General features: G+C 42.7%; 1 protein-coding gene across 3 annotated transcripts in view; it reads left to right on the plus strand.

Annotated features, from left to right (window-relative positions):
- Nucleotides 1–17,910, plus strand: part of itgav (integrin, alpha V) — a 60,861-nt gene that overhangs the window by 11,949 nt on the left and 31,002 nt on the right. For 2 of the 3 annotated variants that reach the window (XM_030380658.1, XM_030380659.1), the window contains exons 3-10: nucleotides 5,489–5,580; nucleotides 6,153–6,267; nucleotides 6,960–7,021; nucleotides 7,207–7,255; nucleotides 7,569–7,694; nucleotides 7,821–7,865; nucleotides 8,341–8,384; nucleotides 13,280–13,336. In XM_030380658.1, the coding sequence (XP_030236518.1) occupies nucleotides 5,489–5,580; nucleotides 6,153–6,267; nucleotides 6,960–7,021; nucleotides 7,207–7,255; nucleotides 7,569–7,694; nucleotides 7,821–7,865; nucleotides 8,341–8,384; nucleotides 13,280–13,336 (590 nt within the window). Of the gene's footprint in view, nucleotides 1–5,241; nucleotides 5,263–5,488; nucleotides 5,581–6,152; nucleotides 6,268–6,959; nucleotides 7,022–7,206; nucleotides 7,256–7,568; nucleotides 7,695–7,820; nucleotides 7,866–8,340; nucleotides 8,385–13,279; nucleotides 13,337–17,910 lie in introns of those variants that run through there. The other variant, XM_030380660.1, reaches the window with a different exon arrangement.

The following is a 17,910-nucleotide window of genomic DNA, read 5'->3' on the forward strand; positions in this document are numbered from 1 at the left end:
TTCCCTGGGCGGGCCAGTTTTCCCGGTTTAGCTTCAGGGAAAAACTGCTCCAGCCGCTCCGAACTCAGCACTCGATCCATTTTGGCGATGTCTTCCATCCCATAGCAGATCATCTCGTGGAAGCTCAAATTTCCTCGTGAGGTCCTCACCTTTATTGTCACGAGATACCTTTTTGTATCAACCTTCACCTTCATCGTGCAACACCATACACGACAAGGGAGATTGGTTCACCGGTCAGTCCGAGTCTTTCAGCAGCTTGGTGCGTAATGTAATTAGTGTCAGAAGCGAGATCAATCAAGGCTCCAAGGCCGTCTCCTCTCTTTGCCGTGACAGGTAAGAGCATCATGAGGACTGGATGTTCTTTCCAGCCACTCTGTTCTATCGGATTCTTGCCAGAACACGCTCTCGACGTTGCCATATTAGTACAGGCCCTGCGGACAGCCTCCAACTGGCGGGGAGTCAGTCTCAACTCGGCGAACACAGCCTCTTGCTCCTCTGTCGGACCACGAGGTCCCCTCTTTTCCTCTGCTTTGTTTTCCTTCTTAGCAGCATCCTTCATTGTTGGTGCCTTAGGGCAGAGGAATTAGTGGTGGTCTACCGGAATGTCGCCTATCTTACACTCCTCCTTACGACAGAGGAACCTTGGAGTGCTGGCCCCATCGATCCCGTGAACATCCAGGCACTTTGTACACGCTTTTGCCTTTTTCACCTGAGCATTCTTCTCCGACAGACTGGCCTTCCTGAAAGTTTTACAACGAAACAGTTTACCTCCATGTTCCTCATCGCCACACACGGCACATGGTATCTGCTTGGAGTCTCTTTTGACTTCACTTGCTGTAGTCTTAGTGAATGACTTATTTTCTCTCCACCTGTCAACTGGTTTCTCCCGGTAGCTTGGTCTCTCAGGAGCATTAGCAGGCCATGGCTTGCTGGGAAGCAACTGTTCCAACCTCACGAGCAACGACTTTTGGTCTTCCAGGAACATCAAGAGCCTGTCGAAACGGTTTCTTGGTAGGCCGTTGTTAACAGGCGTTTGCTCTCTAAAGACCGAATCACCAGCTGCATAGCGTCTTCGCACCCCAGGTCTGTGAGGTCCAATGCTGCCCTCTCCACTGCTAGGATCAATTCTAACATCTCTCGTGGCTGGTGGTTCTGGTGGTTGCATTTGGTGGTTGTCATAAGAAGTATTGATGCACTTCTTAATACAAATGTACTTATTGTAAGTCGCTTTTGATAAAAGCGTCTGCTAAATGCCCTAAATGTAAATGTAAATGGTTCTTTACAGCAGGTCGTGATTATAGCTCCAAAACGATCTCTTCTGCCGTTTGTGCTTTATCACAATAACGGTTCTCTAATTCCCTAAATATATCGTTTGCATCTCTGTAACGCGATAGTCTGAGTTCACTTTTCACAGTCTCACCTATACTGTCCAGCAAGTGAAGTTTCTTCCATTCCCTTGACACCGTAGGCTCCGCTTGCGCCTGGATACTCTCCCATTCAGCCTTCCAGCGCCAATAGTCCCTCCTGTCCCCGGAGAACTTATGCAAGCTTATGGGTGTGAGCCTTATGTTTGGTCGGGCCCATTGGGAGCTGATATCCCCGACGACGTACGCACCAGGGCCGCTATATGGTATGCTACTACCTTGCCCCATGCTGATATCGACTGGTGGAGAGGCACGAACACTCAACAGCTGTGGCGAGCTGGCAAGGGTTGGAGGTAGGGCGGAACTGACACCAAGTCCACCATCAGACCATCGCGACTGCAGAGTGGGCTGTAATGTCTGCTGGGGGGTACTAAGTGTGGTAGCTGCCACATACCTGCCCTGAGGTCGACTATTGACAGTAGCACTTTGAGCAGCGCAGGTAGTGATGCTTGCTCTTTCATTGGACATGAATGAAGGAGAGCTCGTAACATATACAGTTCCCTACCCATCAACAGGCGGATTGACAACAGCAGCTGGGTGCAAACAGGTGGAGTAGCACTAGCAAGGGTTACTGGTTGGGTAAAAGTGATGTTATCTGCAGCTGTTGCGACATGCCCACCGACCGCATCATCACCTGCCACATCTTCATCCTCTTCCTCCTCACCTCCGTCACCGTTGCCACCGTAATTTTGTTCTGCACTGTTCCTCTTCATAACCTCATTGTCACGTTGACAGGTCCACTCATCCATCAGTTGCTCCTTGTCCTCTCTCAGTGATAAAAGGAGCATCCATTTGTCCTTTCCATGCGGCCGATAGTCTCTCCAAGCGTACACAGCCTCTCTGAGTTCATGGAGTTTCCTATCCAATTTACCATTGTAGCATGTAGCATTGTAGCTGTTGCTGCGTCTATGGCACTACTTTACTTTTCCCGAGCGCCTCAGCCTGATCAAAGGCAGACTTGAACTGTGGTACGAGAGCGTCTATGTCCGGCGCTGCATACTTGGACCAAAGCATTTCCATGATCTTGCCCTCAATTTCAAGGAACCTTTGCTCACTGGCATCTCTCTTCACCAGGGCGTCCCACGACTCACTGTCGTCACCTGTAGGGTCTGTCTGGCTCTGTGCGTCGATATATTCATTACCGACATCGAGGAGGTTGTCATAATCCTCCTTCAATCTCGCCTCTTCTGACAACTCAACTTCACGTAAACGACCAGCACTAACATCAAGGCGGTTTATTCGTTTTTTAAGGAGCGCATTTGAGCATTTGAGCGCCTCCGCTTTAAGCTCTCTAGATCTGGCTTGTCATCCGCCATTTTGTCTTCTCTAGGTGAACAGAATCACTAAAATCACCTTTTAGCAAAAGGACTAATTTAAAGGACTCGTTCAAAAGATTTGTTCAAAATGAATGGCTTGTCCAAAAGATTATTTCGAAACAAACGACTCGTCCGCGAACGACACAGACGTCTTTCCGCGAACGACACAGACGTCTTTCCCCGGTTGCTATGGCTGGTAGCGGTGTTGTTTGCAAAGTCACTTTATTAGCTCTGCAGCTTTAATATTATCCACTAGGGGTGTGATGATCTCGCGAGATTAAACTTGACGATATTACCCGTCGCATTAAAAATCTGTCGTGAGATTTGTGAACTATCCAAACTTCTATTTGTGGCTTGTAGGGGCAGTAATGTGCCTTTGCTACGTCTAGCCTGCCAGAACCTAACGAAGGAGAAGGAAAAGAAGAAGAGGAGGAGAAGTCTGTTGGTCCAGTCATATATTTCGTCATTGTAGTTTTCTTAAAATCTCGTCTCGTCTCGTTCTCGTGAACCAAATATCATGTCTCGTCTCGTCTCGTGAGCTGAGTGTATCGTCACACCACTATTATCCACACAGCGATTGAGGTCAGTAGCAGTTGCAGTCATCCACGGCTTGTTTCGTTTCTTGTTGGATTTCTATTGGTCACACATGTTGATTACGTTACTGTTGCGTCTACCAATTAAGTAATTGTACTACGTTGCACGGGCAGACTTCACAGGAGAGGGCAGAGAGGCAGGGGGGAAAGAAAATAATGAGAAAGACTGAAGTAAATGATTGAAGTGCTTTATTGAGGTTATAAATCCTCATCTAGGTTTGTGCAAATTGCACTTTACATCAAACTCATAAACTTGTGCTTACATTCTGTAGATTAATATTCCTCTTCCCAGCATCCCGCTCCTATCACAGGAATCTAGAATCAAAATGTTTGGGGGTTGTTCCGAATATTGTGTTCATATTGCGTGGATACAGGATATATGCGTGCATGTTACAGAAAATGAAATAATGGACATGGGTTGTAAAAACAAGCGCATATATATATATTAGAGCCATCAGTTAAACGCGTTATTAACGGCGTTAACGCAAACCAATTTTAACGGCGTTAAAAAAATTATCGCGCGATTAACGCAATTATTTTATTAAAAAACAAAAAACTTTTTTTTTTTTTTTTCTTTGGCTCAAAACCAAGAAGCAGTAGCCTGACTGCTATGTTCAAATGACATTTGTTCAAAGCAGTCGTTTAATTGCACTATAGGCTCTTTTTTTGTATTGTCCTGTTTTGATCAGTATATGCCAATGTTGTTATCAATAAAAAATCATTTGCACAAGGCAAGCCGATGCACTTCACCATGTTGATAAGAGAATTAAAATGAGAAGAATTATGGGACAAAGAAATCAAGGGATATTTAGCATAGAAAAAGAATGTGCGATTAATCGTGAGTTAACTATGACATTAATGCGATTAATCACGATTAAATATTTTAATCGCTTGACAGCTCTAATATATATATATATATATAAATACGATAACTGGGGGGGGGGGGGGGCATAGCAACCACCAACGCAGGCCTATTGAAAAGTATAGGTTGTTATTGTAAAACTAAAACTACCACGTTTTCCGCTGTGGGACAACGTAGATATACATTCTGGTGTAAGCTGCAAAATCTGCAAATTCAGATTGTTATTTTTTTGTATCCATAACTAGAGGGACTAGTTATTGCACTGGTATTCCTGTATAGCAAGAAAAAAGTTGGAACAATCATGCTCTTGGACACGTTTCAATGGATACATTTTCGTGAGCATGAGCACGAAATCACGTGATACAGGGTTGTATGTTAATATTGACATTTATTTATTTCATAGTCCTATTTATTAATTTCTGTGTTTAATATTTATTGAAATACTGTAGAGATTCTATGTAGTGCTGCTTGCATACACCATTCAGAGTCAGATACATGATTAATGATGATTAATGGCTTTATTACTTCTCTAATTTCCACAGGGATTTCTTTTCCACTATTGTAAAAATGTTATCAATGAATAGAGATGACTTGAAAATGATATTTAAGTTGAAAATATATTTACCATGTGTAAAAAACATATTTAACGTGTGGACAATAAACACAGTAGGAAATTTCAAAAATACCTTTATTATTGAAAAATATAAAATATACATTAATATAAATATCTATACCTGTGTATATATACTAGTGGTGAAACGGATCAGTGTGTCCACGGTTCAGTTCAGATAACCGTTTTGGGCCTCGGTTTCGGATACGGTTCGGATTAGGATCATGTCCGTGATAGTAAAAAGGCTGACTTTTTTTTTGACGGAGGGTCGCTGACAGGCTGAAGAGAGGGGCGGGAAAAGTCTCATTGGCTCGGGCAGCACTGGAGAGAATGCATTCCGCTGGGTCCTAAACACCCTTTTGTATCGGACGTAGGCTACAGTAGGCAAAATAAGCTACATAAGGCAATGCCTTCATGAAACCGAAATCCGCGGATCTCCAGAATGCTCCGAACTGTGGTAAACGAACCGAACGGATTCGGATACAATTCGAATCCGCTGCAGGCCTAATATATACTATATCCATATTTGAAAACGTAAGTACCTCATGTTTTTCACACTCAATTGAAATATGAATGTGTGTGTGTGTGTGTGTGTGTGTGTGTGTGTGTGTGTGTGTGTGTGTGTGTGTGTGTGTGTGTGTGTGTGTGTGTGTGTGTGTGTGTGTGTGTGTGTGTGTGAGCAGACAACAGGAAGTCTGCTGAAGGAGTACAGATGGAGTTTAAGTCCAGGCAGTGGTTCGGAGCGTCGGTCCGTTCGGACGGGGAGCACATCCTGGTGAGACCTCATGTTCAACCACCTGGACCTTGGACTGTTAGCTTAGCCTGTTCATTATTGTATTAAGTATTGTTTAACAGCATGTGCTTCATGTTTAATGACGTAATGGAACAGCATGAACCCACACAGGGTGGTCTATGAACCACCCTGTGGCCCCACCGTGCTAGTGTGGCTGCTCCATTAATCATCGTTATTGAATGTACAGGTTGTGGTGTTGCTTATTACAGTACTTTACTGTAAGGAGGACCCTGTTACATGCTGACGTATGTCTTTTTATCATAATCAAATCTTGCATTACCATATCGTTTTCTACTCAAAACAATCATGTATGCGTGTGTGTGTGCCTGCATGTGTGCTTGTCTGTGTGCGTGTGTGTGTTTGTGTGTGTGTATGCGCGTGCGTGCGTGCGTGCGTGCGTGCGTGCGTGCGTGCGTGTGTGTGGGTGTGTGTGTGTGTGTGTGTGTGTATGCGCGTGCGTGCGTGCGTGCCTGTGTGTGTGTGTGTGTGTGTGTGTGTGTGTGTGTGTGTGTGTGTGTGTGTGTGTGTGTGTGTGTGTGTGTGTGTGTGTGCAGGCCTGTGCTCCTCTGTACCAGTGGTCAACCTACAGCTATGCAGAGAGAGAGCCGGTGGGAACGTGCTTCCTGAAGAAAGGAGAAGCAGTGGTGGAGTACTCTCCCTGCCGATCCAGTCAGTCCTCAATCTGTCTGTCTGTCTGTTAACAGTGTTTTATGATGGCTCAATAAGACCTTCATCCTATTCTTTGCAATCTATTTGTACTCTTCTATTCGGCCTGGTTCACCCCAGTCTCAATGTAGACGGAGAGAAACAGTCCCTAACCCTCACCCTCAGCTCACAGACCTCCTAGACTCACCTGTTAGACCTCCTAGTCTAACATGTTAGACCTCCTAGTCTAACATGTTAGACCTCCCAGTCTCACCTGTTAGACCCCGTAGAGATTAGAGACCAGAGGCCCGGTCTCACCAGTTTGACCCCATAGTGACAAGAGGCTCCAGACCCGGTCTCACCTGTTAGACCCCGTAGAGACCAGAGGCTACAGGCCGATACAGGTTCAAGTTCAGGTCTGTACTGGGTCAGCTGGGTTCTGGGTCACAGCATTAATGATATAATAGAATTACAAAAGCTAGGATCCAGAATTGGATGAACAGGATTAACAGAATTGTAAAAACAAAGGATATGAGTCCCCCTCGCTTCAAGGGTCTCCACGTTCACTCAAGTATTGTATGTTTATAGAGATAAGTAGTTTATAGAGATACGTATTGTATGTTTATAGAGATGTGTATACATTTAAGAGATGTGTAGGTATGTTTAAGGTATGTTTACGATAGTTTTCATGAGATGTTTTCTGTATTCCTGTCCAGCCGAGGCCTCTCCTGAAGGCCAGGGGTTCTGCCAGGCTGGTTTCAGTGCAGACTTCCTCAAGGTATGCACACCCAGCAACTGGAACTGAAAGAGGCAGTGATGTGGGACATTGATTTGATCTTTATACTGTTTAAAAGTCAGAATGGAGCCGCTTAAACATAAGTGTTAAGTTAATGACAAACTCTCTCTCTCTCTCTCTCTCTCTCTCTCTCTCTCTCTCTCTCTCTCTCTCTCTCTCTCTCTCAGAACAATACAAGAGTGGTGGTCGGAGGCCCAGGCAGCTTCTACTGGCAGGGTGAGGATGAAATGATGAAAGGAATATTGATGAAGAATGAATGGTGATGGACTAAAGGCGGGGAGTTGACCTCAGAGGACATGTAGTCCAATGCTTAAAAATTGTTCTCTATCTCTCACTCTCGGTCTCGGTCTCTGTCTCTGTCTGTGGGAGTGTGTGTTAGAGGGTGTCATTATGGTGTGTGTACTATGGGTGTGGTTGTGGTTAGTTTGGAAAACAACTGTCATTGTAGACAATGTATTTCAGAGTCATCTCCTCTCCTCCTATGTCTCCTCTCTCCTATGTCCCCTCACTCCTTGTCTCCTCTGCTCAGGTCAGCTGATCTCTGATGATGTGTCAGAGGTCTTCACTCGCTTTGACCAGAAAAACTTTAAGACTAGCTATGCGAACACACTGGCTACCAAGTCAGCCAGCGCCCAGTACGATGACAGTTACCTAGGTAACACACACACACACACACACACACACACACACACACACACACACACACACACACACACACACACGAATCCTGGTCTTATGATTTGTATTACTCTTGTTATTATCTCCGTCTGTCTGTCTGCAGGGTACTCTGTGACTGTTGGAGACTTCAACAAAGACGGACGAGAGGGTAAGACAGCCCTAGGGTTCAGGGTTATATTCCCATCTAGCGCAAGGCACTAATACCTCTCAGATCGATGATCAAATCACGGATGATGCCATGAACCCTGATCCAGAGCTGAGAGCTTTCTCCTCTTAAGACACACACGTCTGACGTGATGCCAGCCCCGAGAAACATGCTGTCCTGTTAGCCCTATGAAGAGCTATGCTAGCTAACTTGTTAGCGCTACAGAGAGCTAGCTGTCCTATTATCCCTATGAAGAGCTAGGCTAGCTAACCTGTTGGCGCTACAGAGAGTTAGCTGTCCTGTTAGACATATGAAGAGCTGGCTGTCCTGTTAGCCCTATGAAGAGCTAGCTGTCCTGGGAGCTAGCTGTCCTGTTAGCCTTATCAAGAGCTAGCTGTCCTGTTAGAGCTACAGAGAGCTAGCTGCCCTGTTAGCTCTCTCTTTTATGCTCTAATATGATATTCTAACTTTGTTTCAGACTTCATCACTGGGGTGCCGAGAGGGAACAATGCACTAGGATACGTAAGTTAACCCACAGCCAGTTAACGGGAGTATGTCTAATGTGTCCTCCAGTTAACGTGAGTAGGTCAAACAAGTTCTCCAGTTAACGAGAGTTTGTCTAACTAGTTCTCCAGTTAACGAGAGTTTGTCTAGCTCATGGGTTCTCAAAGTTTTGAAGGCTGAGGGCCAATTTAGAAACCCAAAATTTGACTGAGGGCCGACAAAGGAAAATTAATTAGGCGGGTAACGCCGTCAGCATCCCAGTGGTGAAAAAAAACATTGCACTGTGGACCTCTGGGAGTGAGGTCTAAATCACGAAACTGAGGTTCATCCTTTCAAAGTATTGTACAGTCGGATTAAAACTAACAAATGTCACAGGATTTAAAGGATAATTCTGGTGTAAAATGGATTTGGGATATGTTTTGTATGATATCGAGTTGAAACGTTCGTTCTGGAGCACAAAAAACGCATATAGACGCTTTCTTCAGTTGGCTGTTTTTAGCCGATTCTATCAAAACGCTATAAACTTGGAACGATGGGGGCACTGGTTATGGTAAAAACTAAATCGCTATTTTAAACCACTTAAAAGGCTAAAAGTAGCCCGACACTTCTTTGGTAGTATAATAAGGGTCTTAACATATAAAACAAGGCATTGAAAACTTTGTAAGTGTACAGATTGTTTATTAAAAAGGACATTTTATGCACACAATACCATCAGTAGATCACCCGTCGACGCCATTTTGTTTTTAAGACTCAATAAGTAGATTGGCGAACACAGAGCTTGCGTGTTGCTGACGGATGTCACAATATCTGTGTTTGTCAATCTACCTATCGAGTCTTAAAAACAAAATGGCGTCGACGGATATGTGGGTTATGAAATGATAAAGAAAAAGAGAGAGTGAGGAAGGGGAGAGAGGGATGGAGGGGTACTGTTGAGGGAATATGGCGTGTCTATTTTTGCTCGTCAGTGTTGGGTGGGTGTGTGTCATATCTCGCATAACATGTTTTCCAGCGTTTTTACTTGGGGTTGAGCTGAGCAGTAATAGTAGTGTTGAACATGCATACAGAGCTAACAAACAGATACTGGGTACGGGGACTTTACACACATAGACATGGACAAACAGAGAGACAAGACATAAACAAGCAGGAACTAGCAAAAAGATACTGAGTAAGGGGACTTTGCAAATATAGACGAGGACAAACAGAGAGACAAGACATAAACAAGCAATAGGAAAGAGAGGTACATGCCTTATCTGAGATTGGAAAGACAGAAAGAGAAAGAGAGAGGGAGAGAGAGAGAGAGAGAGGGAGAGAAAGAGGGAAAACACAACTGAACAAGTAAAAGAGAGTATTCCTTCAGAAAAGCCATGGTGTATTTTCATGGCTCCGGAATAACTGTCCATTTATATAGAGTTTATCAACTGCCAATGCTGCATGTATGTTGCTTCTTCGGTTTTCATTTAGTATGGGGTAGAGAGCTTTCCTTCGTTCGTTTATTTCCGTGGGTATTGATCATTCATTCCAAATTGAGTGTCCTTGCGTTGTTTTCCTTTGCTTTTGACCAGTTTTTTTTGTTGAAAGTGTTCAAATTTTGCGATGATGGGCCTAGTTTTGTCCTGCTGTTGTTTGTTGAGACGGTGAACTCGGTGGAAAGTAATAATTTGAGCGACGTCAGCGGGTAATTTAAATTGAGATTGCATGAAGTTTTGAATCTGCAACTCTGGATTATCGGGTGATTGTTGAATATGCAATAGCACAAATGTTTTTTATTTGTCGTAAAATGTACTTATTTGAGGCAAAAAAACATTAAAATGCAAATTTGCGTTGGCACTTTTCAACTTCATACTGTCAAGTTATCAAAAGCAACCTATAATCATATCCACAGTGCAAGTAAACAAACAAAAAAGGAATCAGGGTGGAGAGCGTCTGAGAGGGGGAGGCCTCCTGGGGCAGACACTTTGGTGTTTGTGGAGATCAGTGTGTGGAGCGTCTGAGAGGGGGAGGCCTCCTGTACTAAAGTACGGCACACGGTGTGTGTGGTGCTGTCCTTCGGAGACGACGTTAAACCGAGGTCCTGACTCACTGAGGTCATAAAAAGATCCCAGGGCACTTATCGCAAAGAGTAGGGAATTCCCCGGTGGCCAAAACTGCCCAACCAGGCTCATTCAATCTGCCCCCTAATCATCCCCCTGTATAATTGGCTGATTCATTATTTCCCTCACTCACCTCCTCAAGCTGGTGTGTGGTCAGCGTTCTGGCACTGATTGGCTGCTGTGCATCACCAAAGTGGGTGCCACACATTGGATGGTGGTTGGTGAGGTCCCCCCTTCAATGTAAAGCGCTTTTGGTACCTTGAAAAGCGCTATATAAATGTAAGAAATTATCAATCAAGGTAAATTTGTCGAGCGTAAGAGGGTGAGGCCTCCTGGACCCTACTAAAGCAGAATGCAACAGGTTGGATGGGGAAGCTCCTTCGGAGCAGAGGTTTATTTGATCTCTGCGTTTGAGTCAGGGTTCGTGTGGCGTGAGTGTCTGTAACGACACAGTGTGTGGCGCTTGTACGACATAATAACATAATAACGCTCATTCACAACGCCAGTATTAATAAAACTAAAGTTTGTTCTTCGGTCTTGAAAGTTCTTTCACACCAGAACATGATAACATCCATGTGGTCTACTACATAAGGCAGTGATAGCTGCATCAAGTTCTCCCGTCACCATTACTCGTTTCGCTCGTTGTTTAGTTCCAGGGAGGCCAATTTTTTTGTCCCCAAAAGAGCATGTAGATGTAAAGAGACGGGGCGTTTTTCGCTGGCACATTGAAGAGTCTATTTCAAAATGCATTGCTATTTGAATAAAGAGACAAAGAAAATCACGAAAATATGAAATGACATTGTTTAAACTGAAATGAGGATTGCATTTCACCTTTGTTTAAAAAAAATAAAATAATAATGTTTGATTGCCAAATGCAAAATGCCATTGCCATTTAGAAAAAAGATTGTTGGGGTGCTATCCCCCAAAAGGATAACATTGAAGCCCATTTTCTCAGATTACGTCTGCAGAGTGTTGTCCGCTATAGTCCCGTTTAAAAAAATCTCAAAGTTCTCCTTCAACCTATACAAGGAAATGACTAAACCAGACATGCTATTTAAATAAATGATATTTACTGAAAGAGTTTTAGGGATGAAACAAAATGAATTATTTCCTCTAATAATAGTCTAATTTTTTGCATTTCATTCTATTGAAATTGCCGCAAGTGAAGTTGCCTTAACCTGCTATTTTACCGTTAGACGAGTCCACAGGAAGATAGCTGTAGATGATGTCATGTGGGAAACTGAATGTTGTTATCCGTGGTCAAAGCAAGCATATCAAAACCAACTTAAGAGCATGTTGAACATGATTTGAACTTTATAACCTTACAGTACCCGTTAAAGTGTTTCCCACAGTTAGATTCTACTGGTTGGGGTCGCTGATAGGTGCGGTTATACAATTAACCTCCAACTTGTTACGTGACAGACGTTACCCACCGAGAAAAGTAACTTCTTAGGGTTATTTTGTGTGACCAAAAGTGATCACTAATTTTATCCTTGCATGTTGGTTATATTGTTTGTGTGGTCTACTGTAGGTCTGAATGACTTCACTCTACCTGCATCAATAGCATATTTACAAATGATACATTCTCACCTTGTACTTGTTAACAGAATGTTCAGGTCTACTGTGGGACCTCTTAGCCTCCATTAACAATGCTAAATGGTGAACCCAATGACATAACGAAGCCTGGATGCTAAAGGGTCAATAAAACAGCAGGGGAGGAAACACTTCTAATCTCCCAAAGCACTTTAGTGACAGACACCAAGACCTCTCTAAGGAGTGCAATCAGCACAGGTTAGCAGATAATCTAGTTGCTAGCCCGATGGTAGGATTATGATTGATTGATTGATGAGATACGTAGCATAGCAATGTAGTGAATCAATGTAATGCCTACCGTGATGAGCTACACATGCCCAATACACAGCTACCCACCAAGAAGTTGGAAAGAAACAAGCAGTGTGCATGCGTCTGGGATTGTAACAGGAACGGATTGCTTGAAACTTGACTAAACGTATCATAACTGTTTCCTTAAATTGCGAAACGAACGCATTAAGTTCCTTGATACAACAAAAGGTATTAGGTAGTAAGTATTGTAAGTATTAGGAGTGAATGAGCAGAGTGGTCAATCAAGTCTAATATGAATGCTCACATTGCATAAATGTTCAGATGAGAGTAGTAGCTATGATGGAGAATCAGCAGATTCAGAAGAGAGTAGAAGTCCATTAGCTAAATAACTAACCTTGTAAAGTTCAAAATTCTTGTTAAATACCTTGTGCTACCTTGCATGTAATGGCTAATGGCTTTTGATGAACAAATGTTTGCCTATGAGTTCCAATAAACACTTCATCAATCAATTCAACTCAATTCATTCAGAAGTGAGTTGGGTCATCTCCAGTAATTCCTCTAACATGGAGTGAATCAATATACTGATCATTATTGTAGGCCCAAGTATTGCACAGATAATTTCAATGTTTGGGTCTACAATCAGACAAAAAGAGTGTGAAGCTGTTGTTTTTTCTGAGCAAGAGTGAACAATTGTTCGACCTGGAGTTCTTCCTACTCAGTGAGATGACATAAGGAACAGAGCTCTGAGTCCCATTGATAGTACGTCGATAGAATTAGGTTTCCCTTTTTGCACCATGGGTCATGGGTGACTTTCTTGATATAAAATGTGCAGCTGCGAATGCGCGATGTGGATAAGCACTGCCTTAGGCGGTCAGTAAGAATCACATTGAACTGATTTGCTGGTTGAATAGAGTTAACTTACACTAGGTGAATTGTTGTGTTAGGTGGTCTTGTTTAACTGGTTACTTTGTTTACTCCCAGGTGAACATCTTTAATGGTCTCAACATGCAGTCCATGATCAACTTCACTGGAGCCCAGGTAAGAAGATGGGGAAACGAAGGGTTTCTGGGTCGCACAGGTGTAAATATTGAAAGGTTTACACTTTAATGCAATATTTACTGAACTGTAAATTTGTTATAAATGTGTTTTATGTGTATAAATGTAAAGGTTACATATCAAAGTGTTTGCCCTATAATTGTACAAAAAACGCAAATGCTATAAATAATGACGAAAAGACAAAAATAACGTGGCGTTATCTTGAAGCAATGTGAGTGCCGTTGCTGTCTCTTTAAACTATGGACGTTTTAATTGGACTTTATTATGCGCAACCCACCGAGGATGATTCATGCTTCGTATACTGCAATCGACTAATATTTGGTAGTTGTTCCTCGTAAAATGATATCCATATGGATGTTAAGAGATCCAAAAATAAATATTTTTTACTTGTGGCTTCTAAAATGTTATCCACTCTCACTTTCAGAGCAGATGCAAAGTCGAGTTTTGCCCAATCTGTATCGCAGCTGATCGGTAAAATAAAAAAAAGTCTGCAAAATGTGGATGCGTACATAGCATACACCTGCAGATGGCGACATGCAAGTAAAAGGAATTCCCAAAATATAATTCACATTACTTGTACCACAAACCACAAAGACCGATTTTTTTTGTCATTTGTATAGAGATATCCACATGAATATGTTGTGATGCACAAATTCATAAAGTTTACTTGTGTTTCGTAAATTGCTATCCACACTCGCTTTCAGAACAGATTAAGATATGTGAATTCGTCGCATTGTACGCATTTGCGGAACTCGTTGAGTTTTTTCAATGTGCACTGAAGCTGATCTTCAAAATCTGGCTGTGTACACAGCATCCACCTGTAGAAGGGGACATGGGCTGATCTGTAAGACCTGCTGTGTACATAGCTTCCACCTGTAGAGGGCGATATGAGCTGATCTGTAAGCCTGGATGTGTACATAGCGTCCACCTGCAGACGGCTATATAAGATGATCTGTAAGTCTGGCTGTGCACACAGCATCCGCCTGTAGACGGCGATATGAGCTGATCTGTATGTCTGGCTGTGAACACAGCATCTACCTGTAGACGGCGACATGAGCTGGGGCCTCATGTACTAAGACTTGCATGGATTTCTTACTGAAACTTTGCGTACGCAAAAATCTGGAAAGATGCATACACAGAAAAAAATCCAGATGTATCAATCCTTGCGTAAGCACGATTTCACGCAGATTCTCTTTGTGCATCCCAATTAATGTGAAATTGAGCGCACATGCACAAGCCCGACTCTCCGCCCAGTGTCCTCCCTTATTTAATATGCAAATTATTATAAATAGGCCTGCAGTATGCCCTAGTTAGGAGAAAGGAGAAAATGGTGAAAGGAAGAAAAAAAAACTTTAGTGAATGCGAGGTTGAGGTGCTGATTTGGAGGTAGAGGCCAGAAATAAGATCTTGTTTGGCTCTTTTTCCCCCGCATCAGCACCAAAACCAAAAACTAGATTGTTGTCTCTGTTTACCTTTTTATGGCTATAACTGCTGCCGGGTTTTAATGGCATAGCTATTGGGCTATGCATTGTTTGGTCCGGGGTCTTGGTCGCCTAGAAGGTTCATCACCTCGTGTAATGGCATGCCGTGCCAGTGTGCAACATTGTGCAGAACCCCACATGCCCGCACAATGCGGCACACCTTTTTCAGGGTGATAGAGCAGCATCCCCCCGTTCCGGTCAAGGCAGCGCCAACGGCTTTTCAGCTGCCCTATCGCTCTTTCCATGACTGACCAAGTGCGTGCATGGATATCGTTATATCTCTGCTCTCGGACAGTCTGTGGGTTGGCGAGGGGGATTATTGCCCCATTTTGCGGGTAGTTTTATGGGTCTGTTTAAGTTTAGCCTAATATCAAGTATCACATTATGCGTCTCAACAATAATGCATGATCGAAGTGCATTTACAGGGTTTGCTGTGCAATTAATCGAATTTCGATCGCGATATATCGATTTTGGGGTCAAACGATCTCCAAACTCGTATAATCGAGTTGAAACGATTAATTTGACATTTTCCGTTTTACAGTAGGCCTAGAGAGTTTATGAAAGTTTATGAAAGAGACGCGCATGCGAAAGCATTCAACGTGGCGAGAGGGAGTACAATCTAACAGGCGTGCTGCATCAGGAAGTATGCCGTTGGCAGGAGGCGGGGCATGCCAGTGAACCGCCAATCAGCAGCATCGACTGTTGACAGACATGTTGGAGAGTAGACCTACCGTGTGGAATATTAAAGTTTCAGTAACGTTACAGTTTGATGAATGATAACAAGCTCCTATAGCAGACTTTAACTAAGAGTTCTTCAAGGCACAACTGCCAAGTACATCTTGTATATGTATTTCTGTTTAACAACAATATGATTTTTATTAACCATGTGTTTGTTATGGCTTTGTGACTTTTAACTTTGCTATGGAGAAATGCTGGGACCGTTGTTCTCTAGACATTAAATAGGGAATGTATTATTTCAGTCGAGTCATTTGTCAGTGCATTTGGCTGAATATATTGTATTCATGAAATGTTTTATAAAAATCAAATGTTAGATTCAGAATGTTGTGGCAGACAGTACACTTACAGACGAAAAAGGTTTTATTTTGGATACTTACATGTGTTTCTATGTCATAATTGATTGTGTAAATAAATGCATGGTTTCAAACTCAAAAATAATCGTTTGAATAACCGTGATATCAATATTGACCAAAATAATCGTGATTATGATTTTTCCCATAATCGAGCAGCCCTGCCGCGGGGTTGTTAAAGGTATTAAAAGGTAGTAAATGAAATTAGCCCAAATTAAGGCCATTAAAGTATTAAAAAGTAATAAACGTCTTCTGACGAGGTATTACATTTTCAACAAGGCCTATGAATTTTTCAATTGGTGTTATTCAGGCCTATCTCCTAAAATTTCTAAAACTTGCGTGGATTTATTTTTATGTTGCGATTAGGACCTGAGAGATATCAATGACGTCACGTGGTGCGTGCGCTGAAACAAACTGGATATACCCGGCTGGCTTAGGCCCAGTTCAGACCAAAGATTTGCGTCGCAACTCCTTGCGACTCCTTTTGAAGAGACGGGCTGCGACGTTCTAAAACTGGGCAGTTCACACTGCTGCAACGGGCGGAAACGTCAGGTGGTTTATACCCACTTCGCGGGTTTGCTTCTGTTAGTTCAAAGTAATTTGAAAGAATGGGGAAATGCAAATTTTCGGACCTCTGGCTGGAGGAATCGATCTTTAAAGAATGATCGCAAAAAGAACATTTGTTTGACCGGTTGCAACGGTTATCTCTGTGTGGTTAATTTGCAGTTGCGGTGTTAATTAGCAATGAGGTCAGCTTACTGTTACATTAAACTGTAATCAGAAAACGTGGTTATATGCTATAGACCAGGCCTATTCAACTAGCGGCACGTGGGCCAAATGCGGCCCCTCTTAATTTTTTTCTGGCCCGCAAGAGGTTGCATGCAAAAAATAAATAAAATAAAGGAGAAACATAGTTGCATGCAAATCTGGTTTCTGTGTGTAGCCGGTGATACTAGCCAGTATCAGTACCCCACAATCAGGAACTGGCATCACTTATTAGCTTTTCTTATATGAATGCCATCAGAACAAGGGCACGTTGCTCCATGACCTATGAGAAGCTGCATGAGTGTCTCAGGATGAGCCAAACTAGGCAAACAAGGCAGTGCAATCTTTCTCACTGACTCACTGGCTCAAAATGTCTCATATACTGTAGTTCTGTTTTGTAATGATTCAAACAACATTGTTGAATTCTAAATACGTGTCCAAAATATGTGAGAACAAAATCTTTTATAATGATACAATTAAAAGTGAAGACAGATGCAATACGAATAAGAAAAAGCATGATCAGTGAAGTATTTGAATTGTTTTATTATGTTGGCAAGCAAGAAGTAGAATAAATGGGATAATCAGTCTTCTTAAAACGGTTTGTGCAACCAACCGCACAATAAGACATGATTGCGGCTCTTAGCGCTCTCGTCTCTTTCTGCCTATGACAGGCTTGTAGAGCGGGGAGCGACGTAGACTGATAATCCCTCTATAGAAAGTACACTGGTGTGAATTTGCGCTACGGTATGGATTTTGACGTTACCGTGAGACCGGTGTGACCGGTAGACAGCCGCGTTTACATGGACAATTCTGATCCGATTAGAAGTGGAAGAACAGCTCAATCGGAATAAAAAATTATCATATATACGGCTCAATCGGAATACAATTCTCTGATCTGAATAGAATTCCATGCGGAATAGAAGAAGTGGTGTAGTCCGCTATAGTCGACATGTATATTCCAATTAGTTTGGGCTGGGTTCGGCTAATTTTTAACTTAGAGAGATGGTATCAGCAGCTGTTGTATTTCTCAATTGGTCAGTCGGTACTTTTATGCATACCGAACTTGACCACTGTCAAGGAAAGTGAATTTTTTGCCTGATTCACGTCTTACTTCTCACTCCGTAAGTCTGGTAACTTATCAACCCAAGCGTGTCCGGTTTCTAAGCGAAGTCAACGTCTTTGGTGGACTATTTCTCTGCTGTTTTGGCAAGGAGCCGTGTAA

The sequence above is a fragment of the Gadus morhua genome, chromosome 16 (assembly GCF_902167405.1).
Source record: "Gadus morhua chromosome 16, gadMor3.0, whole genome shotgun sequence".
In the NCBI taxonomy this organism is placed as follows: domain Eukaryota; kingdom Metazoa; phylum Chordata; class Actinopteri; order Gadiformes; family Gadidae; genus Gadus; species Gadus morhua.